The sequence below is a fragment of the Suillus bovinus genome, assembly GCF_016758785.1.
Source record: "Suillus bovinus strain UH-Sbo-P2 chromosome Unknown EDB93scaffold_56, whole genome shotgun sequence".
Taxonomy (NCBI): Eukaryota; Fungi; Basidiomycota; class Agaricomycetes; order Boletales; family Suillaceae; genus Suillus; species Suillus bovinus.
The window spans coordinates 43276-70203 of record NW_024542112.1 but is presented as its reverse complement, the minus strand read 5'-3'; the positions used below and the strand labels follow the sequence as shown (position 1 = coordinate 70203).

At 49.4% G+C, this 26928-nt stretch overlaps 7 protein-coding genes across 7 annotated transcripts; 4 read left to right on the top strand and 3 right to left on the bottom strand.

The window, feature by feature from the left end:
* Nucleotides 1–99: 99 nt before the first annotated feature.
* On the bottom strand, nt 100–4241 carry EDB93DRAFT_1090446 (uncharacterized protein; the record flags this gene model as incomplete). Its single annotated transcript, XM_041446273.1, has 5 exons — nt 100–1390; nt 1467–1621; nt 1675–1749; nt 1800–2485; nt 3002–4241. The coding sequence occupies 5 exons, from the start codon at nt 4239–4241 to the stop codon at nt 100–102; spliced, it is 3447 nt and encodes a 1148-aa protein (XP_041304791.1).
* Nucleotides 4242–6369: 2128 nt separating this feature from the next.
* Nucleotides 6370–8073, top strand: EDB93DRAFT_711102 (uncharacterized protein). Its single transcript, XM_041457179.1, has 3 exons — nt 6370–7012; nt 7099–7668; nt 7724–8073. The coding sequence occupies exons 1-3, from the start codon at nt 6823–6825 to the stop codon at nt 7993–7995; spliced, it is 1032 nt and encodes a 343-aa protein (XP_041304790.1). The 5' UTR covers nt 6370–6822; the 3' UTR covers nt 7996–8073.
* Nucleotides 8074–12816: 4743 nt separating this feature from the next.
* On the top strand, nt 12817–13814 carry EDB93DRAFT_1253224 (uncharacterized protein; the record flags this gene model as incomplete). The annotated part of the gene is made up of 3 exons (XM_041453420.1): nt 12817–12949; nt 13011–13665; nt 13715–13814. The coding sequence occupies 3 exons, from the start codon at nt 12817–12819 to the stop codon at nt 13812–13814; spliced, it is 888 nt and encodes a 295-aa protein (XP_041304789.1).
* Nucleotides 13815–15154: 1340 nt separating this feature from the next.
* Nucleotides 15155–16263, top strand: EDB93DRAFT_1164428 (tubulin binding cofactor A-domain-containing protein). Its single transcript, XM_041450138.1, has 5 exons — nt 15155–15337; nt 15390–15495; nt 15565–15651; nt 15717–15796; nt 15867–16263. Exons 1-5 carry the CDS (start codon nt 15210–15212, stop codon nt 15892–15894), a joined length of 429 nt encoding a protein of 142 aa, XP_041304788.1. The 5' UTR covers nt 15155–15209; the 3' UTR covers nt 15895–16263.
* On the bottom strand, nt 15926–16553 carry EDB93DRAFT_1090439 (uncharacterized protein; the record flags this gene model as incomplete). Its single annotated transcript, XM_041446272.1, has 3 exons — nt 15926–16192; nt 16241–16330; nt 16446–16553. The coding sequence occupies 3 exons, from the start codon at nt 16551–16553 to the stop codon at nt 15926–15928; spliced, it is 465 nt and encodes a 154-aa protein (XP_041304787.1).
* A 530-nt stretch (nt 16554–17083) lies between these two features.
* EDB93DRAFT_710499 (uncharacterized protein) lies at nt 17084–24684 on the top strand. The gene is made up of 13 exons (XM_041457178.1): nt 17084–17795; nt 17841–17945; nt 17996–18713; nt 18768–21741; nt 21793–23081; nt 23130–23347; nt 23399–23569; nt 23621–23724; nt 23775–23918; nt 23969–24059; nt 24111–24272; nt 24324–24478; nt 24531–24684. Exons 1-13 carry the CDS (start codon nt 17192–17194, stop codon nt 24618–24620), a joined length of 6825 nt encoding a protein of 2274 aa, XP_041304786.1. The 5' UTR covers nt 17084–17191; the 3' UTR covers nt 24621–24684.
* EDB93DRAFT_1164411 (Low temperature viability protein-domain-containing protein) lies at nt 24395–26729 on the bottom strand. The gene is made up of 7 exons (XM_041450137.1): nt 26692–26729; nt 26481–26641; nt 25643–26422; nt 25236–25596; nt 24999–25190; nt 24533–24944; nt 24395–24480 (listed from the first exon to the last, which is right to left on the bottom strand). Exons 2-6 carry the CDS (start codon nt 26619–26621, stop codon nt 24748–24750), a joined length of 1671 nt encoding a protein of 556 aa, XP_041304785.1. The 5' UTR covers nt 26622–26641; nt 26692–26729; the 3' UTR covers nt 24395–24480; nt 24533–24747.
* Between the last annotated feature and the right edge of the window lie 199 nt (nt 26730–26928).

Genomic DNA, 26928 nt, shown 5'->3' with positions numbered 1-26928 from the left:
AAATGTGACGTTGGCAGGAAAGCAAGAAACGAGAGGAATAATGCAACGTCCGCAACAGTGAAGACCAAAAGTGAAACACTACCCGCCAAGAACGAAGGATTAATCCTGGTCAAGTGTTTGATAAGGATAAGTCAAGCTGGGGTATAGTCGGGGCGAGGAGGATACAAGCTCGTACTGTGACGATTCAAAACTGCTGTCTACTTTGGAATGGCGAGGAGGGGTTAGCTGCTGAGCAGGAGATACAGAACCTGGAGGTGGTAGAGGTGAAGATGTTTGCTGTAAGGACGACAGTGTCCGCGAGTGTGTCTTAGATGAGAGAGCAAGGTCTTGAGATGATGTCGAGAGATTCGATGAGGCCCCCATTTTAGATCGTCCAACAGACTTTCTTCGCTCAAAAATGCCACTGCCAGTTCGAGCGTGATTTGAAGGCAGATATTGTTCAGCAAGTTTCGGGGTTGGAGGTATCCCAGCATCCAAGACGCTCGACCTCCGAGGCTTTATGGTCTCGTTAGACACGGGTCTTTCAGTATCTCGTCTTGGTTCTGAAGGAGCACTAGAAGAGGTTGTGGAGCCTGATACTGATTTCCAGGTCTTAAGAATCGATTTACGGACGCTCGTCTTCTCTGACGAAGGAATTGTCGGAGACGATGATCGTGTGGGCGTTCGTGGCATACTTGTCCCAGGCATAGGAGGTAATCCTTTTTGCGGCGGCGGCCCGAGTTGATCATGCAACGATGGAGCAGGAGGTGCAATTCCCTGGAACGAAGTTTGTGTAGCATTTGGCGTAGGAGGTTGCTGAGCCGACACCGACGCAGATTTGCTTCTACGCCAAAGTCTCTTGAAAGTCTTGACGCTCACGAGAGGAGTAGAGGTTTTGGCAGCCGCAGTATCCACCGAAAAACTTTCCGAGTCAGCAGAGAATCGGCTGGAGGGTGTTGTAGAAGCAACAGAACCCTCATCCACAGATGACAAAGATGGTCTGGATTCGACAGGAATGCTGGTGAATTGCCCAGTTGCAGGATCCCAATACGTTGGGGTGGAGTGAGCTTCTGATTCGATATAAGAGGGGTAGCGACCAAAAGGATCAGGAGACAGCGGTATGGGGGAGTCAGTTGCCATGTCCGATAGCCTTCTAAATGAATTGGGCATGGGTGGTGGGTACATGGATGGCTCCAAATCTCGTTTGCGAATCTTGGTCTCTGTGGAGAGAGTATTGGGTGATGAAGACCGCGAGGGTGGAGCGAATGATTTTGGGGCACCTGTCGACACACCGTTGATAGCAAGTTGAGGTGGTGACGGAGTGAGATTTGTAGGCCGATGTGATCGGGAGCTTGGAGATTGCGAATTATTAGCGATAGATGAGTAGGAGACAGTAGGCCACGATTTATCGCTTGCATCCGCAAGATCGATGGAGTTTCTGAACTTTCTTAAGCCGAAAGATTACTGACAGCTCAAATTGAACTCACCCTGTAGCCTGAATATCACGTGTACGATCAACTAATGATTTCGAAGTTCCTCCTGCATGAAGTGCGAGAAGCGACTTCGTTCGGGTATGAGTTATCGTAATATCTTGGTCCAAGTCATCCGTTTTGATGTGTCTCGGAGAAAACTGTGCCAAAGTCTAGTTTCCTAGATGTCAGAATCACGAGATGAGCACATGTATCACTAGCATACCCGTTCAATCTCGTCAAGTTTGGCTCTCATAAGATATTGGCTTCTGCGTTGATCATTCGGATCATTCTCGTCATACTACAAATAGAGTTCACTGGCAAGGCATAAGACTGGCAGCGGAAACACACCTCTTCGTCTTCGTCTCCGTCTCCGAGATCTAAACCAAGATTGAGGTCTTCAAAAACAGCACCGCCGCGCTTTTCTTCAGGACTCCGTGATCGCATATATTCTTGGTCCATGTCTAGGGAGGCTTCATCATCGTCACCTATCTCATCCGTGACCGGGATCCCTCTTGGACTTGCATGCGCATAGGGCACACTCATACCGTCGCCTTCACTGGAAGATGATAGCCTCGGGCTGGATCCAGTATGCAGAACAAGGCTATTTCTTGTGTCGTTGGGTGCAAGGACCAAAGGAAGGGGAGGTGACTTCTTAGCACTTGCTACCGGGGGTGACGACAGATGCTGTGAGTTTGAGTTCGGTGAAGATGGTATCGACAAGGTCAACATGGGCTTTGACATCCTGCACATGATATCCCTAACCTCTTCCACCTCATCCACCTCATCTTCCGCTTGTGCCTGTTCAGGCATAGCAGTGATTGAGGATACATCCAACGCAAGCTCGACTACATTTGGATTGATCTCAGGCTGATTGCCCTGCGATTCAGCGCGCATTTCAGCCCAGGTGTCTGCATCACTGCCGAAGATGTCCACCAGAGGATCATGATGACAAATGTCAGTCTCGCATGTTGTTATGTCCTCGTCAATTTCTTCATCTGTGGGATCTGACAAGGGAGCATACCCGCCGACGTCGCCTCCCTCTCCTCCCTCTATTGTTGCTTCATCTTCAATTGCTTCGTCAGTGGAATCTGACAAGGGAGCATACCCGCCAATGCCGCCTCCCTCCATTGTTGCATCGTCTTCAATTACTTCGTCCGTGGAATCTGACAGGGGAGCATACCCACTAGTGCCGCCCTCCTCCATTGTTGTGTCTTCTTCGATTGCTTCGTTCGTGGAATCTGACAGGGGAGCATACCCACTAGTGCTGCCCTCCTCCGTTGTCGTGTCTTCTTCGATTGCTTCGTTCGTGGAATCTGACAAGGGAGTATACCCACCAGTGCTGCCCTCCTCCGTTGTTGCGTCTTCTTCAATTGCTTCGTTCGTGGAATCTGACAAGGGAGTATACCCACCAGTGCCCCCCTCCTCCATTGTTGTGTCTTCTTCAATTGCTTCATCCGTGGAATCTGACAGAGGATTATACCCGCCCTCCCCCCTTGTTGTGTCTTCGTCAATGGCTTTGTCCGTGGAATCTGACAGGGGAGCATATCCACCAGTGCCGCCCTCATCCCTTGAAGACAGTGATGCAGTAAAGCTGGGCACAGAGCTTGCATTTTGCATCCTCCCCACTAGTTTTAGATCGAACGGCGCACGCCTTTCATCTCCATCTCCTTCCGTACGTGGTTGAGAATATGCTCGATTACTTTGACGACTCTCGGCACGTTTAGTATGGGTCATTCGACGGCCACGCAACCATGGCTCGTACCACGCTGCTTTCCGTCGATCAATATCAAACTCCACTTTTGCAAGTATAGGTATTATAGAGGGTGAATTAAGACCTGGCAGCGTAACGCCAAGTATTTCGTTATCAGAAGAATGGGAGGTATCGGGGGTATCTGGTTCCGAGTGTGTCAATGATGAGGATGATAGAGGGGCAGATTTAGAGTGAGACCGAAGATCGGATACTGAAGACGCGGTAGACGAAGGAGTAATTGGGTATGTGATAGGTTGCGGTTGCGGCGTTTCCGTCCGCATGGGGGTGACCAAAGGGCGCAAGTTGGACTGGCCCGTTGAGTCTAGTCCTAGACCCAGACCGAAGGAACTAGAGCCTACTCCCCGCGAAAGTGTGAGAGATTCTTCACGCTCAGCTTTCAGAACTCGACCCCAGATATGTTTCCAAATTTCTTCGGAGATGCGTGGACCTGGTTCCTCTGCATCCTCGTTTCCTGAATTGGGGGTGGCATAAGGCATTGGACTATTCTGGCGGCTCTGTGGGGAAGTTGTGATAAGGTAAAGGATGAGACCGATTGTGCTAGGCAATGCATATTCTTTGGCAATTGCATTCAGTTGCGCATGCAGCGAAGGCTGCAGAGAGACAAGGGTACCGCGTCTAAACTGCGTGTGATATCCCGATGCATTAGGAGGAGGTGCAGGTTCCAATGGATCAGACGCGTCGAAGTCGTGAAGGAGGTGAAGAGGTGGTATGACATGCAGCAAGAATTTGGACTGAGATGAAGACGCAAATGATCCAACATTGTGAGTAGATGTAGCAGACGGTGTCATCACGCGCCAGGGAAGATCAGTATGACTCGTGGTGGGAGATGCGCCAGGAAAGGAAGCAGACAAGTATGCAGATGAAGAATTAGATCCTGCGGGAGAAGGCATAGAGACTCCCAAGGCATTAGCTATCTTCGCAAGACGATGCGGGGGTAAAGGTGCACGAGGCGGAGCCCACTGCCCCGGCTGAAGACTTTGTGGGTTTCCAGAGACATGAAAATGTTCTGTTGCTGTCATGACTTTTGACTGGCACGGAGTGGTTAGACCTGCTGGCCAAGCAGTTCAGCACTGGGCAAGCAGAGAAAATGGTCCTTGGGCGTCACACTAAGCGGTGTTGGAATCAGCGACGTTAACCTAGGTGATCCGTATTCTGAACCCATCATCATACACAGGGTCAGCAAGGCATTATTGGAGTGTCAGAAATATATGAACGAACATTGGCGCAACTATTCTGGGAGATTTCATAAAATAACCGTCCTTTGTCGTCGCCTTGCTCGAAATTAAGGTCAGTCGTACCTCAAGCCTTAAGACAACTTTAAGACTCGAGAGTACACTACATGGGGCAGGCTTAAAGCTTTGCAAACTTTCCGTTGACGACTGTGAGAAACAATTTCCACTTGGAGATGTTTTTGTATTTGACCTGCTCAGCGTCGACCAATTGCATGTAAGTTAAGAGCCGCCGTGATCGAGGCCAACAACTTGAAGTGCATCTATACCAGGCCGCACGATAGTCATAACATCATCACTCCCATCCTTGAAGACAATTCTAAGAGCGGGCCCACTTGTGCTGGCCAAGTTCGACGTGAACTGCACGCTAACAAAAGTCAAATACAGGCGCAGGTTCAAGTTATTCCAGTGTATCAGCACCGGCAACTATTGTTTGTTATTCGTTTAATTGAAACTGACTTGGTAACATTTGGACAGGACAGCACGGCTGCAACTTACTCAATCATGATGTCACAAAACATCATTTAACTGGCGATGCCAGCGCACCAGTAAAAGACACTTCATTTGGAAGTCGTACATGGCAGCCGTGATGGTTTATACAATTTCTACTGGATTGTGACCAACGAGAATGACCAGTATGCCTCCCAGAACAATCTCACGTCCATAGCCATGCGTGTGTCTGTCGCGTACGCCCACACTCACAGGCCGGTGGCAAAGAAATTGTATGCAGAAGCCAGATAGGCTGATACTGCTTCTATCCGATGCTCGTCTTCCTCCGCCACAGCAGCCGCCGCATCGCCATCCCCTAACATCAGGGTCATCCTCATCCCTATTTGACTGCCCTTCTGGAAGGGAGACGGCCGTTTTCCCGTGAACTGGACCGGTGTATGATTTTGATTTCTTCTGTGCGATGCTTTTAGGGGCACGTCCGGTCGGAACAGCGAAGCGCACATTAACTTAGCTCTGCTACGCTGGACCAAAAGTGTACCTGAAATACAATCTCAATCTTGGTTAGTAGTAAGCTATATTCTTGCCGATTGCAAGAAAATCCTCATCGATTTCCAAAAGCACTTCGTTTGGGCAAGACAGGTGTGGACAATACCACGATGGACGTCCAACAAGCTATCTATTGCAGTCCTCGAATTTGCAAACAAGTTTTCTTTCGAATATGGACACTATCAGCAGATGCATGACTATCTGTTGCTGGAACCCGACGGGCGGACACTCGAGAACCCTGCAATTCTACTACGAAGTCTGACAATCTCCATCATGGACTAGACGCAGAGTAGCGGAGGCAACGTAATTCTTCGGACGGCGATGGTATATTACTCCTAACCAGACAGTGATTTCCCATGACCGTCCTTCATCGTCCTTCAAATACGGGAGAACAACCGTCCATTTGCAATCCCTCATTCCCGACACGATGGTAGGTATCTGCAACAATCTTCAGGTAGAAAACACTTGACAGGATCACATACTTGAGTCACAATCAAGTTGTACCTGGACTTCTAGTGTGTGAACATTCCCGATCAAGTTTCTTCAAGTTTTTTGACATTAGACATCACTCTAATGGGTCGACGATCTGGAACATTGGTGAGTCCCCGTTGACGCTCAAGAACCACCAGAACCCTGATATGTTTAGCAGGTGACCTAGTCCACGAACGAGTAACTCCATATAACCGGAAATGAAGGGGTGTTGAAATATCGGCGGAAGTGTTGCTGTCTATCAATTCATTATCGACTTTCCATCGATAGGAACGATCGGAGGGTCGGCAGCCGTTCCACACCAACCGAGTCATCCGGAATCAAAAAAAAAATCCATTGTGAAATTCGTTCTTCAAAATATTGTAGAATTTACTGTGGACTCAGCTGATGTGCAATCGTAGTTGGGTGCAGCGTGTTCGTCTTTTTAGATCCAGCCAGTGATAGAATATACATGCACACGGTAGCCTCGAGGCATGGTAAAAATACAAAGCGGTGCCGGCGGCTTAGAATGGGCCGGGTGGTGTTTGGGTGAACTCTATGTACAATAGGGAGGAGAGGGGGATGGATGTAGGACTTGAATGATTTTTTGTTCTTGAGTTGCATTGTTCTCCATGGTGTACAAACAAAGGGAAAACAGGGGAACTGATGGATGTGATAGAATAGGCGCCCGAATTATTATGAACGGTTTGGTTCCGTAGCTTGTTAGCGAAGGAGATCGCTTTCTGGAGACTTTGGGGGTGACCGGTGACCATTGTTACTTGATTCTTAGCTTCCTCCTTTTCTTCTTAAATTTCTTTTCTACCTTTTAGTTCACGATAAACTTGCGCGCTCCAAGTTTTCATTTTGTACCACGACCCATCCACGATTTTTTTTTCACAGCAGTCCAATGGATCAGCACCAACACCAACACCAACAGCACATAACCGATGATCATAACCAAAATCTCGGACATGCAAGTCCTTATGGATTCTATCCAGCCGAGCAAGAATCATCTTACAGCCTCGCGTACAACCACCACGCGATGCAGCACCAGCAATCCTTTCCTGTCGTGCAGCATCCTAACCCTCATCATCCTCGTGGGTACTTTTTCATCCTCGAGGCCAAAACTCGCCTTAAACACATGTTGATCTGATAATGTGCTCATGTTCTTGATTCTTTGTAGGCCATCTATCTGCGCCGGACTTGCATCAAGGCCTGCAGTTCCATAATCTTAGCCTCATGCCCACGCATCAAACGCATCAATATCCGCCACCCGTGTATACCTCATCGCCACAACATGTGTCAATGAATCTGCCTGCTGGCTCACCCCCTCCGCCCTCACCTCACATGTACGATCCTTTGTCCCCACCCATTTCAGGATCTGACACATCAGCGGACGGCCTTTACCACCACCATTCGAGAAACAGCAGCGGGACAGGCTCCCCATCGTCATCCCGTGGACCTAGTTTAGTTCATCGCCAATCTCTTCGCTACAACCCCACCCCTTCCCCTACCACTAGTTCTTCTGGGCGTCGTGGCCGTGCTCGTTCCTTAAACGACTCAGACGACGAAGACAACATGGGCGCTACATACGTGGAGAACTTGGCTCACACCAGAAAGGAGGCAACACGCAGACAACGCATCGAGGCTGAGCAAAGGCGTAGAGACGAATTACGCGATGGCTATGCCAAATTGAAGGATGTCTTACCAGTTTCTAACCAGAAGAGTAGCAAGGTGTCGCTACTCGAGCGAGGTAAGGCGATCAATGATAATCTTCGCCGCTGGATTGTTGACGCTGTGGCGTTTAGCTACCAATCATATCATCTTACTGGACAAACAGACGCAAGAGATGCAGGCCCGTCTTATGGTGCTGGAGCAGGAGGTTCAACGCCTTCGTGCCGTAAACGAGAAAATCTCGCTTGGCACGAGCAGCTCCCCTTCACCGGGAAATCTTCATGGTGTTGATGCACGACCATTGTCACCTCCCCCTGAGCCTGGAATGCAAAATCATTCTCTGGCTCATGTTCAAGGCCAACAGCCTCCACGAGAGGATTCGCGCAGTCCTGCCTCAGATTACTGAGGTGCTGTGGCTCGGCCATTTTCAACGGACACTGTTGCCACCCATTTTCATCATTTTCCGCATCTTGTTTCACTGCACATCATGTATTTCTTATTCGTGTTTTGCGGCTCAGCGGTGGAAAAAGTCGAGAGGTATCTAGCTTTTGACGAGGCAGGTCAAGGAGTGGGCGCTGGGGACGTTTTATGCGCTATGCGCAATCCTATCGTCCATCCGCCCTCCTTCGAGCTCTCATACAACTTGATGTTGCAGGATCGATACGAATTCTCGCCCCTCTCGATCCGAGGAAGCACTCGATTACTACAGTCGTGCTTCATCTCGTTGATTGATAGGCGTTTGAGACCGTGTCTCCACCTTACATCACCTCGTGAACGCTCTATTCCCCAGTGGACTATCGCTCCCTCAAAGCTTAATCCCCCAACCGCCAAGTATTCGGGTCACCCATCCCATCCTATCACTAACATGTATTGCACTCTTCTCACGACTGCATCTAACCATCTATCCACCCGTCCCTATCACTTACTCATACGTAACGCGTCCACACACCTGCCCGCCATTATACACCATAGGTGCGGCTTGCTACGACCGAAACTCAACACGACTGAACGAACTCATTCTTGACGAATACTGCACGAACTCACTCGACGGGAACCGACGGAAAGGGCGCACCAAATTATATAACCCGCTCGGCGAAGAACTTTTTGACCTGATGGTCAATTGTCTCTTCAGCTAGCTTTCTTGATGGAAGTTGTTGCGCTGCGGGTGCTCTCTCTAGGAGAGGGTTGGAGCGAAAAGGTGCCTACCGAAGGAAGTTGTAGAACAACCCCCGAAGATATGATCTATCATCTGTAGTCAGTACAGTAGTTTGTTCAACGCCTCACGCTTTTCTGTTTTTCTATATCATTCTATCATCCTCATTCTTGTGGTCCAGACAAGGGCAAATCAGGTGGCATGTACGATCGACTGATCTGAGTGATCGTTCGATGATCCAGACAATCATATATCCGTCGGGATACCGGTAGCGGAGCGCCTTGTTAGTGGTCCCAAATAACCCTCGGATTTTTGACCCACTTAGTCACAACTCCACATGAATGACACAAATATATTGTGGCGGAAAACAAGCAAAATGCCCTCCAAGTTCGGGTAATACACGATTGGCTGTACAGGAAGAAGATCCCCGGCTTCCGGGGCTCTAACACCACTGTCAAATAGACTCTGGAGTCCTCGGATAAGGTATCGTCAGAATTGGGCACACTGAGTTCATATTCCTAGTATGGGGAGTTCTTCTCCACAGATGCGGGTGATATAAAATCAGTCGCTGGATCATGATGACCCATGAGCTAGAGAGATGCGTACTTGCCGGATGGTAAGTGAATATTTTTACAAACACAACGTTCTATGGTCGGAGCTGACAATGCAGTACTCCTCGACGCCGAGACTCGAGGAGCTCCACCGGTCCCGAATCTTGTAAAACTATCGTGATTGAGAGAAGCTCCCCCAAAAAAGTAGGTTAGCAGCTCCTTCCAGAATGGGGCTCTGATAAGTTCAGCGGAGATGAATCTGGATAGCGAGGAAGTTCTATCGGCAGTTCCATAGAGCGCAGAGAGAACGGATGTTTATTTTTTTCATAGACGTGAAAGGGTGACGCAACACATCCTGATCTGTGTAAAACGTTACATAGTCGAGAGGAGCTGTCCATATCGACAAGCTGATGATCAGGATCCTATAGCTGGTAAGATCAATAACCCCAGGGATCACAAGAACTTGCGCAGCGGACAATTTAGTGATGCAATTGCTTCGACCGAACCTTGTGACAGGATAGTGCGCACTCTAGACAAAGTTCAGCAAAGTAGAGTTTTGAACACGCCGTTATGCAAGCCATTGGATCGTGAGACCGTGAGTGCTTTTAACGAGATGGTCCTTGATGATTGTGTCCGCATCACGTACCCATGCATGGGGCAGATATCACCCTTTCCTGCCAGGATGATCAGAACAGATCTCCTCGTGTTGTTAAACAAATCGGAAAGGCGATCTCTTCAGCTGAAAGTGACGCGGGGGCATTGCGGGGGCAAGGCAAGTCTTGTGTCACTCGTGACAAGAAGGCGTCACTCGCTTACCGTCACACTTGCGTTTCAGTTTGTTCCAGCCGAACCTCACAGCTTTCCGCGAAATGCAATACACTAGCTCTTTCACCGCTCCACTGATTTGCTATCAACACAGCGAGGAGCTGATTTGCAGGTTTTTACTTGTGACTCGACACTCTCGAGACTGCGCTCAATCTGCGATATAGTAAACTACCGATCTAGGGGCCTTACCTTCATATCGCCATTGTTTGTTCGATGCTTCCAGAATGGAACGGAATCACAAGGCTTGATACGGCCCACGATAAGTTCTACACATGAAACTAATCGCTTACTTTTCTCCGTGCACTAGAATCAACAATTTTAACCGTCGATCCTACATGGTTTTCGTTCACCCACAACGAGGCTCATGATAGGCTAATGCTACAGTCTTATCGACTTGTTCTTCAGGGCCTCGCAGCTGATGCGCTTTGCTTACGGCGTTACTATTTTCGCCTGCTTCTTGCTTTCATGATAAGCGGCGGGGTCTCTGTAGTACTGCGCGGGCGAAGCTGCTTGTAGATCCCCGGCGAGCGAAGACTTCACAATCCTCCGATCCGAGGAAAGTCTAGGCGTCGTGAAATGATGCGTGACCATTTTTGCGCTTCTTTTTTAGCACAAGTGGACATATTGAACTCTGCTTGCTCTCTGCGAACTCATCCGGCCGTCTCTTGGTCCACCCGGAATATTCATGTGCACATACATGCTTCCTACTTTGCGGCTGTGTTCTGTGACCAGTCAAAAGATTTCCCACTCATCCATTCCACACGGCAGAGGTTTAATGCAGGGTTTAGCCGCATCTACTGGGATATGAATGCCGCTGTAACGAAATTCTTCTATCGCATTGGTCCGTCAGTGCACAACTGTGGTCATGCACTCTAGTCTGTGCGAGACAGTCGGACCTGACAGCTGTGTAGGTGAATGGCAGGCATCGCCTCTGGTGCGTGTTTTTGCTTAAAGTCTAATTACGTCCCCTCCCTAACGTCATCTGATGTTGATTGATCATCCTCCATTCTCAGGTCACGCATCTATTCACTTGGACTAACTCGTACGTTAATAGTGGATTCGTGAGATCTGATGCAAGCCCACTGATTGGCGGCCAAGGCCCGCACTGTTGTGAACTATCTAAAATGGTACGCGCGCTCTCGGCTGTAGACAAGGTATTCCAATTACGCAGACGCGTACCAAATACGGACCCACGGCGTAACACCACTGGGATATGATAACTGCGCGAGTAATTGTTTTGTGGTGTCATCACAATGAAATTCTTCTGACTTACAGCCGTGATACTATCAGGGGATGTCGAGATGACGACATTGCTTCGTGGCGTTAGTAACGCCTTAAGCCCTAGAGAAAAACTGTTTCAATAGTGCGTTTACTAATCGGCTGGGTGATCACAATTGCACAGGAGACCTTCGGAGGCTCATGTGATCAGTCACAAGTGGGTGAATTCAAAACTAGCTTTGCATGACAGCACATATTAAATTGGACCAATAGTTGCCGAGAAAAGTGACACTAGTAGTGATCGGAGCATGGATCGAAATTTATAAGGTTTAGCGCGAGTAGCGGGGGGATGAACGAAACGTTGTGCTAGGTTTGTCCTCATGTTGAGAAAAAAATGATTGAACCGAATTTGAGGACAAACTGAAGCAAAATCACAGATACCGATTCGATAACACGGGCGGCAGGTAGGGTCACCGGAAAGCGCCAGCCGGATCTAGATGGTGTCACCGGCGAGACAGGGCATTACGAGTTGACCGAGCCGCGGCGCGGCGGGCGCAGCAAGATAATAATGCAATGCGTCAGGGTTGAGAACGGTATGATCGGGACTTGGAGTTCTGGGGGGACGGTTAGAATCGAACCCAGAGGAAGCGACATGAAAAATGCTATGGTGGTAAATGGGCTAGACGATCATGAGTTAGCTTAGGGTGAGCGTGACTGACGCTCGGAGAAAGGGTTGGGTAACGGGCAAGAAGTGAAAGAATGGAGATGACATGACAATTTAGCAATGGAAGGAAATGGATGATACAAATTACAGACAAAATGGAGAGCGGGTTGTAGCTGATTTGGAATTGATGATCTGATGGCAAGTGGGGGCTGGCCGTGTTAGGATTGGCTCAGGAAAGGATCCGGGCAATGAGGCAGTAATTGCTAGACTAAGGAGACTTGAGTGGGAAGAGATGCGGCATGTCAATGAAAGCCCCGTTTGTGAAAAGATAGGAACCGCTCTAAAGAGAAGAAGACAGGGACTAGAAATTCCGAAGTCATTTTTGGCCATGAAGGGTTGAAGGCACAAACACGAGGCGCAGCGGGAATACCATACTTTCTATTTTTGGTAACGTGAGATTTACATTCCTAAACGGATCATGTCAAGTCATTTGTGCCAGGGATATTTAGACGGAATCAAAACACTAACAAGTCTCCTCATCCCCTTCTTTTCTTCAAATCCTCATATTCCGACTACCTTCCTGTTCTCCAGTTCCGACTTTTTTTTCTTTCTCCAGCTCTGTTGTTCTATTGTGCAGTCGGCTTCGGTACGTTGTTGTTTTCTTATTATTCTTCCTAGTCCTTTTGTTTAACGCATCCTATCCCCAGCATATTTCAAGTGTCAGCTTATTTTGACGATCATCTCTACCTAGGCTGCAGTGCAAGCACCCGCCCTCCGTACATCGACACATCGCTTTTTTTTTTTCAATCAGCCCTCATGGAATCAACTCTCCTCGAGCACCCCCGGAGCCCCAACTTCATGGACACCCCATTTGCTTATGACTCGATTGCCAACCTCGAGCCGTACTTGCAGTACCCTCAGTCCCCCTATGGGGTCTCCACGATGTCCCGTTAGTATTTGAATGACTCATATTCCCACGAGTACAACAATTAACTGTATTCTATTTTTAGTCCCTGGACCCTCGTCTTCGTCCCCTCGCTTGGACTTCAATTCGTTGAACCTTACCAACTCAATCGGCGAGTACTCTTACTCTTCGAGCACGTCATACACGACTGCTTCGCCAGGGCGCCCCTACACGCCCCCCGACAACGGTATCTCACCGCCCGCTGTGTACTCTCTCAGCGCTGGTGAGCTCTCGTCGGACGGCCTTACTTCAGGCCGGCGTAGCCGTGGAAGCGGGACCCATTCCCCTTCCTCCGTGCACTCCGTTCCTTACTCTGCTGCCGTGCCGAGGTCGCACCGCTTCAACCCTATTGCGGCGCCTACCACGCGCTCTGCTACAAAGGCTACGCGGAGAAAGTCGAGGAATGACGACTCTGATGACGAAGATGATGATTTCCAGCCCACCATCCCTGCTAACGCCAGCACTGACATGCGTCGCGAGACGATTCGTCGTCAACGCATCGAGTCAGAGCAGAGGCGTCGTGATGAGCTTCGGGACGGTTACCGCAGACTCAAGGATGCTCTTCCGGTCTCCAACCAGAAGTCTAGCAAGGTCTCGCTCCTAGACCGCGCTACGACTCACGTCAAGTACCTCGAGATGACCGCTCAACAGCTCCAGACGAGACTCCAACAGGCTGAGGCCGAAGTACAGCGACTTCGCTCGTAAGTTTCTTATCGACACCGCTTTACTATAATCTCATCTTATGTTTAGCGTCAACGAGGCGTTGATGCTCGGCACCGCTGAGCAACGTCACGCCGCTGCTGCCGCCGCAGTCGCAGCAGCATCTCAGCAATCACAGTCAAATTTCTGATTGCTGTGCTGACGTAGGATCGCTCGAAATATCCTCAAAAAAGCACCGTCGGTTTACATTATCAGCATTGTTTATTCGCATGATCACACGACACTGGAATGCCTGTCGCCGGACTACAGGTTTAACGCACACTCAACGGACACTTAGCACGCATTTTTTATTTTTGCACTCGTCATGAACTTCATACGCATCGTTATGTCTTCCTGCGTTGCATGGATAGCGCTTTAGGCGTCCTAGTGACGTTCTATTCATTTTTGGACAGGTTTAGGATCGCGTAGTGGCGCTTGCGCCGCTCGTACGTCGACTGCTATGCATCGACAAGTAGAAAACTCCTGACGATGAAGATAGGATACCGACTGGATCCGGATGATGTGTGGAGAATACGATACGACACAAGACCGCAGAGCAGCTCGAGGCACTTTGCCACCCAAGTGGTGTGCACGCTTCGCCGCATCTGCGTGTGCTTCTTGTTATCACGCCATCCTCTGTTCCCCCCCTTCCGTTTCCATTTCATCCTTCTCGCATTGAGACGACCACTTCATTGTGGTACGTGCCTCGTGCGCGCCGATACATGGGCGCATCATCAGTGGCGACACTCTCACGGGCATCCTTGCCTTTCTGGAATGGGTGTTTTTTTACGTAGCTATTCATCTCCGTCCTCTACGAAGACTATTCCGCATCTAGCACGCATGGCATGTTTTATTATCATCCTACTTATCACCTTTTGTCATGATCCGGCGACTGATCACCGCTTATTTCGTGACCCCTACCCTTTTCGCGAGATCATCAAGCTATCTCGTGGATAACACGTGGCGACCACAGCATTGCATGTCTGTGTGCAAGTGCAGCAATTGGTTGGCAGCGGAGTTTTTGAAGATTGTTTACGGTCACCGCCTTCATTTTCCACTTCGACATTTCCATGCCTCTGAGCAGCTCGTCAGTTCTCTGTACCTCATTTGCTAGTCAAGTGTAGCGTGCATAGAGGAGGACTTGAGCGCCTGATGCATACGGCGATCTAGGAGTTGGTTATTGTTGCAGTTCTTGACGTTCTGTCTACTCCCGCTTGCGGGTTTGGATGCACTGGTCGTACATTCCTGGCATATCCTCGTGCTCTGGTTCACATCGCCGCCCGCCGCATATCACACATTGTTAATCGCCATGTCTCATTACCGCTATTTCCACACGCATTATCTTTGTCGATTCTGTCAAGCTTCTTGTAGGTAGCAGTTGTACTTGTCTTGCACTGGCGAGGGTACTGCATTTATGTCATACTATATCTCAAGCAATGAATCGATGTTTCCGCTTTCTGAACAGAATTTCTGAAATGATGCTAAGAATTCGATCGAGCCCTGCTGGTATCCATGGTTGAGTTCAAAACGCACATAAATTGAAATCATGGGTTTGTGGAGCGGCGGTAGTAGCTATCTGACCTTATCGATCGATAAGGTCTGTTCCCATACTACTATGTCAGACAAGCCTGCCGTTCACCGCCAACTGAATATCAAGTCAGGCGTGGCGAAAAGGCAAGAATAGCGCGCGACTTTGGGGTCGCAGAGCGCTAACGCTATTTCTCAGGCTTTTGAAGGAACACATCCTGTACGCAAAAGAAGCAGAAGAGCAGCAGCGGAAACTCGATAAGCTTATCGCCAATAATGCTGAAGAGTGGGACGTGAAAAGTGCCGTGCGTGACAAAAGTCATTTTACATTCATCACCAACTGAAGCTCATGTTCATGACAATACGCCGATCAGAAAAGGATATTGGAAGAGTCACACAGGATGATCAAGGATTCTGATAACCGTCTAGGCAAGGCGGTACAAGATCTACGAGAACTCGTCGTGCGTATCTCGGTCGTTTTCTAGCTTTTGCCTTGCGTCACCCTTATGCGCGCATCTTTTGGAAGATACGGGTCAAGTCCCAACCTGAGTTTGCAGAAGACGTCGAGCTGCTGCATGCCGAGGAAGCACTGGAGGAGGCGAGTGTGTAAGTTTCGGCTGTAAACTTGAAATATCACGCGATGGTACGAACCTGACTTTTGATTGCATTATATTAGACATTTGGATTCGAAGGCCTCGGGATAGACACATGCAGCTCATTATAGTTTAGTTGGACTCATGTATTCATTGCGTGATGTGGGGAAGTGTGTATTGGTTGTTCGTGCTGTTGTGATGCCTTGAGGCGTGTGAGGGCGTCGAGTATGCCCACCCATGCATCTCGATCTACGCGCTCTTCTTGCAGGCCTCTGGTCCCTGCAGTTCTTGGAAGACCGACGCCGAGTGAAGGGGGAACGAATCCGAGAGGTGGGGCTGTGATTGCAGATGGTGCAATTCGTGACTGGCGGATATGAGCCAGTGAAGAGCGAATAGCTCCTTGAATTGACTACGGAAATTGAGTTTATAAATTTTTTTGACATGTGTGATGACTGACGTCTAGCCGTTCAAAGTACTCGCTGACTTCTAGAACGAACTGTTCTGAGCGCTCTTCTCCTTGAGGGAGGTTGTCCTCGGGCTCATCCGTCTGAGGGAGAGTGAGCAGTGAGACAGAGGACGCTGCAAGGGATAGGAGACGGGTTATGTCCTAGTGACGGGATTGTGAGCGGTGCGCCCACCATGCGGTGGATGTTACGGCTTACTTTTTCGACTTCACCCAAGGCGTATATCTGGCGTGCAGTACGGCTTGATGTCCATATTGGATCGATCTCAGATGGATCGTTCTCTTGGATTTCTGGGCGATGTGCCATGAGGAAGAAGAACTTTGTATTGGTGCTACTAATAGCGCAAGTACTGCGGCCAAGTATTGTACTAGGCTGTAGTTAGTTATTTAGCGTCATTTACATAAACTTGTTCCCGTATAGGGACTCTCCGTCTGTTTTCCGTTGGTATCATATCTGCAAGAAGCGGCGAGGACCCGCGGTCTAAAGAACACCTGTCCTTTAATGATCATCCAGGGACATCATGTACTGGGTAATGAGTGCTCGACGAAAAGTTATACTTAAGTGTATGACCCTGAAGGTGGGAGAGGCTGTCATGTGACATGATGTTCGATTCGAATGGTAGTTCGCCAATATTAATATTAACTAGGGACAGGGCCGCCTTACAATACGGAGGTCTTAAAGAGACTTTCTGCTATCAGTCGTAGACGCGTGTTGCAGCGTGCACGATATCGGAAGTGGTCAAACCTTCGAGGAATGGAAGTACTTCAACCTATGAGCACAAGACCGCAGAAAGATTGCTTTAGTAATTGAATTGCCTAATAAGGAAACCGCTGGTCTGGAGTTTGACTTAGCTATGGCGTTAAGCTCATCCGGGCAAGCTACAAGGCGTAGTAGACAGCTCCAATATTCTATCTTGTGATTCAGGACGACGATCGACCTGGAAAATGGAGTCGCCACTAACCTATTCTCCAGTACAGAGTACCCATTCCGGTCTTCCCTCAAGGTCCCGCAGCAGCACAAAACTTGGTGACGATGTCACCTCATTAACTTCCTTCAACCCTTTCTCAGAAGAGGATGAAAATGACTATTCGTCCTATGCTATCGTGACGTCTTTGTTCTCGCGCATGAAGAATAGCTTCGCGGTGCCCTTGACATCTTCCACTCTCTCACCCCCTCCCAATGGCACTCTTGGGGCCCTCACAGGCGAACAGAAACGTCCATCCGTGACCTCCGTAAACGCGTCTGCATTTTCTTCGCGGTCTTCTGCACCAGAGCGTCCGTCGTCATTGTCAGTCGTGCCATCCAAGACTGCGCCACCCCTCGTATCCTTGACACCCGTCGTGTCAGATCCACCGTCCTTTGGTGTAGAATTGGACCGCTCGCCTTCACGTAGTGGTCAATATACTCCTGTATACGAGACTCAAGACGGTGGTTTCTTTGGTACTGCTATCCCTGGGTTTCCCATTCAGGACGATGCACGTAGCATACGCACCACTGCTTCTCGGTCCGCCTCTGTCTCCAAAGTCATACGTCGCATTCGTGGTGAAGGTAAATATACAGACCCTTTCTTAATTGCTTCTGACACTGCCGTAGGTCTCTCTCGCGATTATTGGATGGAAGACTCCAATGCAAAGGAGTGTTATGATTGCAAAAGCGTATTCACAACATGGCGACGCAAACATCATTGTCGTATATGCGGTACGTACCCTGCCTTTCAAATTCAGACCCTGCAGCTCATACAAGTGCAGGCCAAATATTTTGCTCGCGTTGTGCATCAAATATCATCAAGGGTTCCAGGTTTGGTCATGACGGCATGGTTCGAGTGTGCAATCTCTGTCTCGAGAAACTTGCAAAGGTTGAAGATGAAGATGATGACGACAGACGTTCTGTTGTCTCTTTTACAGCCTCTCCATTCCCTGCCCACCAGTTTGGCAACGATTCATTCGCGCTCAGTCTCGGTCATCATCCGCAATCTCCATTCGCTGCGTCCCAGCTGTTCGGAAGGACGGATGAACCGTTCAATCTCTATTCTATTGCTGAGACAAAGCGAGTGATATCTGACAATGATTCCGTGTCTACTGCCCTTGCCGAGTGGGAGCCTGTCCGCGAGAGTACAGCACCCTTTCGACGGAACCTCTCAGAAGACGAGAAGGATCCCCCCTCAATATCCAACTTCACCAAAAATACCCCACAAACTGCTGTGACTCCTCGGTCAAAGACCCCAGTCGACTTTCCAGTCACTGTACCAATTAATGTTGAGGGCACTATGAGCTCAATTCAATTTCCCTTGAGCTCTCCGGACCAACACGGATCCGATAGTCCCGGAAATTATAATGTCATGCGCTCCAGATTTAACAGCTTTGGTGATTTTGATGCTGCTACGCCCTTTATCAGGAGCCGAGCGCACAGTCGGCTCGATAGCTTCCCTACTATTGAAGGTTGGCGCACGAGGCGAGATTCTACCGCGTGAGTTAAAATTTAATATAATCCATCCTGCAAGATCTCATGTCATGGGCTCAGGTATGCTCAAGAGCTTAACCTAATTTCCATGTTCCACCTTCGCGTCATGCTGCGGCAGATGCTTACGACCGAGCAGATTCCGAACATCAAGGGATGGGAGGAAACCCTGCTCAAACTTGCTCTTCGCGTCGCTAAAGAACTGACCTTCACTGCCCTTCCATATCACCAAGGCGAAGACATGGATGTCAGACGATATGTCAAAATCAAGAAAATCCCCGGTGGCGTACCAAGTGATTCGGAATACGTTGACGGTGCCGTTATAACCAAGAACGTTGCCCACAAGCAAATGTCACGTATGCAACGTAATCCCCGTGTCATGTTTGTAACCTTCCCGTTGGAATTTCATCGAGTCGAGGGTCAATATGTCCACTTTGGCCAGATTCTTAGGCAGGAAAAGGAGTATCTCGGAAACTTGGCGAGCAGAATTGCGGCGCTCAGGCCACACGTGGTGTTGGTGGAAAAGTCCGTGAGTAGGATTGCACTCGAAGGGCTTGCGAAGCATAATATCGCCGTCGCTCGCGCTGTAAAGCCTACCGCGATCCAATTCGTGGCTCGGATGACTCAAGGAGATGTCTTCTCGTCGATCGATAAGCTTGCTCTAGAGCCCCGATTAGGTCATTGCGCGCGGTTCCGTGTTCAGACTTTCGACCACCCTCTGATCCCAGGGCAACGGAAGACTTATATGCGGTTTGAGGGATGCAGCCGTGAGTTGGGGTGCACCATCATCCTGAGAGGAGGGGACGTAGATACGCTGAAGAGGGTGAAGAAGGTTACCAGATTCTTGATGTTTGTCGTGAGGAACTTGAAGCTGGAGACCCACCTGTGGAAGGACTCCGTGATTACGCTCCCTAGCCTGAGCGCAGAGGCTGTGCCGGCAGGTGTGACTATAAAGCGGTATGCAGAAGGATCTGGCACAGTATCGAACCCTGGTGGTCTTGTGCCCGCATCGGTATCCCTGGTGCATCTTGTGACACCAGAGGATAAGGAGCGGCAAAAGGCAGAGGAGGCGGAGATCAAAGAAGCTGAAGATGATCTTCCGGATGCTGATGCCGAGCGACTTCGTCTTTCCAAGCGCATTCAGCAGTCATTGGAGCCGTACACGAAGACGTTCATATCCGTTTCTGCTACTCTGCGCTTTCCTCCCCCTCAGCCTATTAGGAGGATGAAGGAGTTGGATGATGAGCTTACTCATGCACAACGCGCTTGGGAAGACGAGATTGTGCGAAGAGAGGAGAAAGGCCCTGTTACAAATGATAGTAATGCCCTCTCGGGAACCCCCACGCCTGCAAGTGAAGCAACAGCTACTGTGTCCAGAATCGAACCAGATGTGGACGATGTTAAAGCCCAAATCGAAGCACTCCCACTCCCTGATCTTCCGAAAACACCAACTTCTGGTCTGTCTGAGCTCGGCGAGGAACCCGCTGGTTACTTCGAGCCTCAGCCAAGCACATTACATGTCCTCGGGGGGACATCGTTCTTCCATTCCCCCCGCCTTATCGATCCTTGCGAGAAAGAGCATTTGATTCCCCTCAAGACCGCCACGGACATTGCGCTGGAGAGCCAGTTAGGTATGGTGCAGCATCGCCACGAAGAGCAACGGCGTATATGGGAATGGTACCTCCGCAAGAACGCTGACGATTTCGTGATTGACCAGTACCAATGCATTAGCCTTTGGGAATACACTATCCCGATCGAAGAATTTGGTCTTCATCGCGCCTGTTTCGCTCCTGGATTGAAGTATATCAAATTCTATGGCGAGAACGATTGCACGCTGGGTCAATTCATTGAGAAAAGCGTTAATGAGACGTTGGTCCAATTCCTTGACCCAAAAGCGATTTGCACTGGGAAAGGATGCAACCAGCCACTTGCAAGACATTGCAAGGTCTTTGTGCATAACGAAACCAGACTAGCAGTTGCTGTGGAGCAGTGGGATGGGCAGATCAAGGCCAGGGGTCCGCATCTCTATCCGTCGCCGGAAACTATCACGACTTGGAGCGCTTGTCGGGTGTGTGGCTCAGCAACGCCATTTATTCCCATCTCCGAAGAGATGCAGCGGTACTCCTTTGCGAAATTCTTGGAATTGCACTTCTATCCCGCGGACGTACAGCTTGTGCAGGGTGCCGGCTGCCAACATAACATCTATCAGCACCACATCCGGTACTTTGCAACGAAGGGAATGACTGTGCGGTTCCAGGCAGATCCTGTTGTCATCCATGAAGTTGTCTACCCTGCTATGCGTATTCGTATCCGTCCGGAGTCACAGCTGGAACTCAAGAATGCAGATTACGAACGACTTCACCGTCGGAATACTATGTGGTACACAGCTCTTGTCGATGATCTCAAGCTCATCAGCATTGATGCAGCGACTGGTGATGAAGAACAGGACGCAAAACTCCTCGCCGATATCAACAAGCTCATTACACGCGCTGAAGATGAGAGAGAAGAGATTGCTCAGTTGATCAACAAGATTTACAAAGAGTCGGCTCCGACTGACACGCTCGTTTTGAATCAAGTTCGATCCTTCCGACAGGACAAGATCGTAGCATGGCAGCAGGACTTTGACAAACTCCCGAAGCCGAGGGGCATTCAGACCCTGGACCGGAATACGCGGAGGGTATCTGCTGCCCTTGGGTCTGTGAGAGCGATGTGGCCGAAGAAATATGAACCTGCGAGTCCTAGTGAATCTCTTCAACCCTTTTCCGGTGTCTCGGAGGCGGAAGAGGGGGCGTTGACTCGTAGACGGGTCACTGGAGGATCCTTTGTTTCGTCTGCGTCAGAGGCTTCGGAGCCTGAGCTTGAAACTGTTGTAGAGAAGACAGCGATGGTCTCTTCTGATTTCGAAGCACCTCGCCCTCCAGTTATGAAGCCTGAAGTGTCTACTGAACAAAAATCGGACGCTGACAGTGATTCGACAATCGGTGCATCTAAAGACGATGGAGCACTCTCAGATCATGGTGCGGCATCAACAACACAAGTAAGTGCATACATCGTTCTTTGAAGCTCCCTAGCTCACCATACTATCAAGGCGGAGCAAAGTGAATCTCGCATTGGACGCGTTGCTACAAGGGCATCAAGGTTACCCCGACGGCCACAAGGTCAACCCAGTGTTGCAGAGCTTGTAGCTCGGTATCAGGAGTACCTGCCCCCGCAGGGTGTTGAGGAGCTTGCGAGGACCGCACTGGCTCCATTTCCTCCAGTGTCCGAAAGTGAACAGGAATATCCTGCACAGCCGCCGCCTCAAAGGTCTACCATACGCAGGCACAGAGAGCTTGTCCAGAAGCCCTCACTGTCCGACTTTGAATCCAGCTATGCTGTCAATGTAGCCTCGAGGCACCTCAGCCGCCGCTCCTTGGGCGCTCAAAATCCACGTATGCCTGGACCAGTAGGGTCTTCCTTCGAGTCTTCAACTGCGTCTCGACGGCCTTCTCCAGATAAACGTGGTTCGAGACCTCTCAACGGTGATCCGACATCATCGCCGCCGCACACATCCAAACCGCTTCCTGCCGGCGGTGGTCGCACCTTGCGACGGAAGCCATCTGCCCGAGCCATCCAAAAAGACAAAGCACCCTCTCGTCCCACCTCAGTCCTACCTATCACCAAGCCTCAATTTAGACGGCCACCTCAAGGTGCCGGAAGTAAAGTTTCTAATATTGCACGACATTTTGAGCGCATAAATCGGGATACTGAGCGAGCAAACAGGCGTTATGCGGTCATCAGGGGTCGTAAAGCACGGCCAGTTGCTTCTGCTCGTGCTACGGTTGAGGTTTTAGATAGTATCAAAGATGCGATACAGGATGAGTCAGAGAGCTCTGATAGTTCTAGTGAAGCAGACGATGAGGGCGGTGACGAAGATGAAGCACGAAAGCCGACAGATAAAACCACAATGGATTCGTCGCCAGAACAGTCTGTCACGCTTCCTACCGTCACTGTGCAGAAGGTTACAGATACATCAAATACGGCACCTGCGGGCGAGCCTTCCCCAGCACCTTCATCATCGACACCACCGCTTCCACCGCCAGCCCGTCAGCTCGGACCAGTGGCATCATTTCCGCCATCTCCTTTCCTCAAATCTGAGATCCCGATGAATCTCCCACCAACGCCGCCTCCGATTTCGCTTGATGAACCCGGGAGGAACTCGATCTTTAAGCAGGCTTTCCAGGGACTCTCTCAGGGATTGTTTTCGGCCCAGTTTCCTCCGCGCAGATCAGATCCAGAGGTTGAAGATCCATTGAATGATCCGGAACATATTTTCCGTGATTCTTCCATGGTTGTAAGGACCGACGAACCTACATCTATCATCGCATTGGCGCTGAAGTAGGTCATTTGTCCTTTGCTATCTTGTTTATCACTGATCGTTTGCAGTTCTCCTCAATACCGAGAAATATTGGCCAAGTCCCGGGCCGAGAAACGCACCACGCGCGAGCCAAAGCTGACTGATGGAGGGGAAGCATTCATGCCTGATGACCATTCTGTTGCGGAGTCTTCCTCGACATGGGGAGTGGTCAACGTTGAGACTGCGGAACCCGGTAACCCTGCGGAGGAGCTTAAATCTGCGTCGACGAAAATGCCTTGGGTGATTAGTCAGTGTCCTCATACTTGACCCAACGTGCAATGCGCTGACTCCATTGTAGCATTTGAAAGTGGTGGTCTGACCATCAGTTGTACTGTATTGTATCCAGAACAGTTCGATGCTTTGCGCAGGACGCATAATTGCGAGAAGAGTATGGTTGAATCGTTGGCAAGGTGTGTCAAGTGGGATGCCACTGGAGGCAAGTCTGGCTCGGCGTTCTTGAAGACAAGAGGTTGTAATCCATCTCTTTCCCAAGTGATGATGTTACTAACTCTTCCTCCAGACGATCGTTTCATTGCAAAAGAGCTCTCGAGGGCAGAACTTCAGACGATGGAGACATTCGGTCCTGCATACTTTGAATACATGGCATCTGCGATCTCTGGCAACGTAAGTTGTTCTTTTGTCTAGGCTGTAAGTGTCTGAATGATTTGTATCAGCGTCCCACTTTACTCGCCAAGGTGTTTGGATGCTACAAACTGACGTTCAAGAAATCGAGAGATAAGGGTTCGAGTAAGGCCAAACTGACACATATGAACCTCTTTGTGATGGAGAACCTCTTTTACGATCGTCGATTTTCCCGGGTGCGACATTTGCTTGTGGCATAGGCATTCTTTGCTGATGACTTCTTCAGATCTATGATCTTAAGGGATCAACCCGTAATCGACATGTGCAATCCACTGGACGAGAAAACGAAGTACTGCTGGATGAAAACCTCGTCGAAAGTTTGTAAACACTCTTGGAAACATTGAAATCACTAAACATCGCTTCCACAGCTGCTCATCTCTCACCGTTTTATCTCCGTGAACATTCGAAGCGCATACTGAGAGGTGCATTGTATAACGATACCAAGTTTTTGGAAGACATCAATGTCATGGATTATTCACTTCTCGTCGGCGTTGATGCTCACACCAATGAACTAGTGGTGGGTATTGTTGGTAAGTGGTAAGCTTGTGTCTGCTTGTCACGAGGTATTTACTTCTTGCTAGACTACATTCGCACCTACACCTGGGACAAGAAACTCGAGAGCTGGGTGAAGGAGTCTGCCTTTCTTGGTGGTGCCGGTAGAGGAGAACCCACTATCGTTACGCCCAAGCAGTATAGACAGCGATTCCTCAGTGCCATGGACAGATATTTCCCTTTAGTGAGTGGACACGATGATATTTTTATAGCGTTTCAATGACACTTTCATCTAGGTTCCTGATCGATGGATGAAGCAGAAAGACATCCCAGAAGAAGACCCTTACAGTTTGAATAGTCTGGTTGAACTCTGGCCAGACTGGTGAAGTATATAACGTCCTTTTTTGCATCATGTCGTTCCACTGTAACCTTACCACATACCATCCGTGCCAGCAGATACCCGATGATCTAAATCCTGTACATTAATCATTTTGTTACACCGTGAGCTGTACACTACAATTTTCTCGTTCTAATGCTTTGGGCTTTGTTTGCGAGGCCTTGTGCTTGGTGCTTCATTTCCGTGGAAAATTGCTCCTGCGTCGCCTTTTTCTCAACACGACGTACTTGACGTTCGGCCTTAACAGCCTGTTTGCGAGCTTTTTTGTCTTCCTTTGATTCATCGCGCGGGCGCGATATGGTTTGCTTTGCCACTGGTCGGTGAAGCATTAACGGAACATCATTTGTGTAGTCATAAAGATATTTACCTGAAGGTTCTTGGGAACCTTCATCTTCTGCAACGGGTTGTAAGCGACGACGACCTTTTCGCGACTCTGGGGCTTGATTATCGCCGTTCAAAGTGGGAAGACCGGTTTTGGGATCAAGCACAATTTTCGGAACCGGCTTTGATGCTCGCGCACGGATCACGCGGGGATGATTCTCCAGGTTGGAGTACGTCGCTATCCTGCTTCAGATGCAAACTTGGATGAAACGATTCGACTCACTCAGTACTGTTTCACAATCCCACGTATCCTCTTTCTCTGCAGCACTATATCCGGCGAAAAGCCGGTCGTCAGTTAGCTCCTCATTGTCATCATCATCCGCTGATATTATCCGTATCCGCTCATCCTGACCCATTGCTTGACGCAAGGTGTTGAGTTTTTCCGTGCCTGTATCCCCCGGAAGCACTGGCTTTAGTTTTCTGCCAAGCAACTCATAGTTGTCCATGAAGTCGTCCATCATGGCCTCGAAATCTTCTCGTGAAGTAATAAGCTCAGGAGCTTCGTCTGATAGTTCAGACGAAAGGTCATCGTTTTCTTCCTCGACCTCTTCTCCTTCACCAGAGCCATACTCTTTATCCATCAGCTGCAAGTAATCAAAAAGATGACCTTGCAAAATTGATTACAATTACCTGATCGAAGCGTTCATCTAATGTCATTAGCGTTTCTGTGCGGTACATCGATGAGCTGCTCATGCTGTACCCAGATGCGTCGGAAGTGCCTTTGCGCCTGCGCTTTCCACCGATAACAGGTAGCTTTGGTAAAGTTCCGATGGTGTCCCCTCCTTCCGATTGTAGTTCGTCATCGGAGTCGCTGGGTGGAGGTACATCCTTTTGCACTTTCTTGAACTGGGCGAAGCGCGCTTCCCAGCTGTCGGGATCTTCGTGGTCCTCTATGGGGGTATCCTGTGAGGTATCCCCGCCCTCACAGAACTGGTATTCAAATTCATCACCCTCATCTCGCTGTCCATCTGCTACCAGCTCTCCAAAGAAGTCATCCTCTAAATCATCATCTACAAATGCTTCATCCTCCAACGCTTCGAGAACCTGCCGGAGATGCGGGTCCATGTCCGGTTGAAAACCTGCGATCGATGAGGGAACGGCTTCCTGTGACTCATAGCTCCTGGGAATCTCAGATGCGGACGGTAGGACCTCTGGTGGGAGATCGCGCAAGGAGATCGGATCTTTTGATTTGCCTTTGCCTTTCGATTTTTGAGATGTAGCAGGTGCTTCGATGAGTATACTTTCTACACCCTCTTCCTCTGCACCAGCCGTACGCAGATGCTGCATGTAGTCATACTCTGTATCGTCGAAATAGATACCATATAATGACGCTTCGCCGACATGAGCGTGCGCATCATGGGCAACATCATCGGCAGAAAGGAGTGACTCGAGATCGGCCCGAGTCTTTCCCTAGGAGCGGGGATTAAATGAGTAGAGGAAAAAAATACGTATCGCGTAGTATGCGCACCTTTTTGTCATTCCCTCGTACAAATGCCTTCAGGACGTGCTGACTTGCGTCAGGATCATGAATAAGGGGATCTCGCTGAGATCGGTGCACAAGTTGGAAGTGCTGTGCTCCCGGTTGTCTAAAGATTGATTTTTTGGGCATAGTGCACCGAGATACAGTGGCTTTTGTTCTTTTCGTTAGTTCTGAATGGTATAAAAGGTGTGAGATTTACTGTGACTTATTCAATCCTCGAGGCAGATGATACTAAGTGGCAAGAAATTATACACAGCCACCAAATCGCGACTGGTCATTACGTAATCGTGTCGGTTGTTCCTACGCCGTCACCAATCCCACCCGTGAAGTTTGGAAGACCTGAACAAGCGGACTTCGCCTCAGAGTCCTTTACGCCTTCATTTCTTAGATTCATCTTCGTGCAGCCCACGCAAGATTCTTTTAATACGAGCGCAGA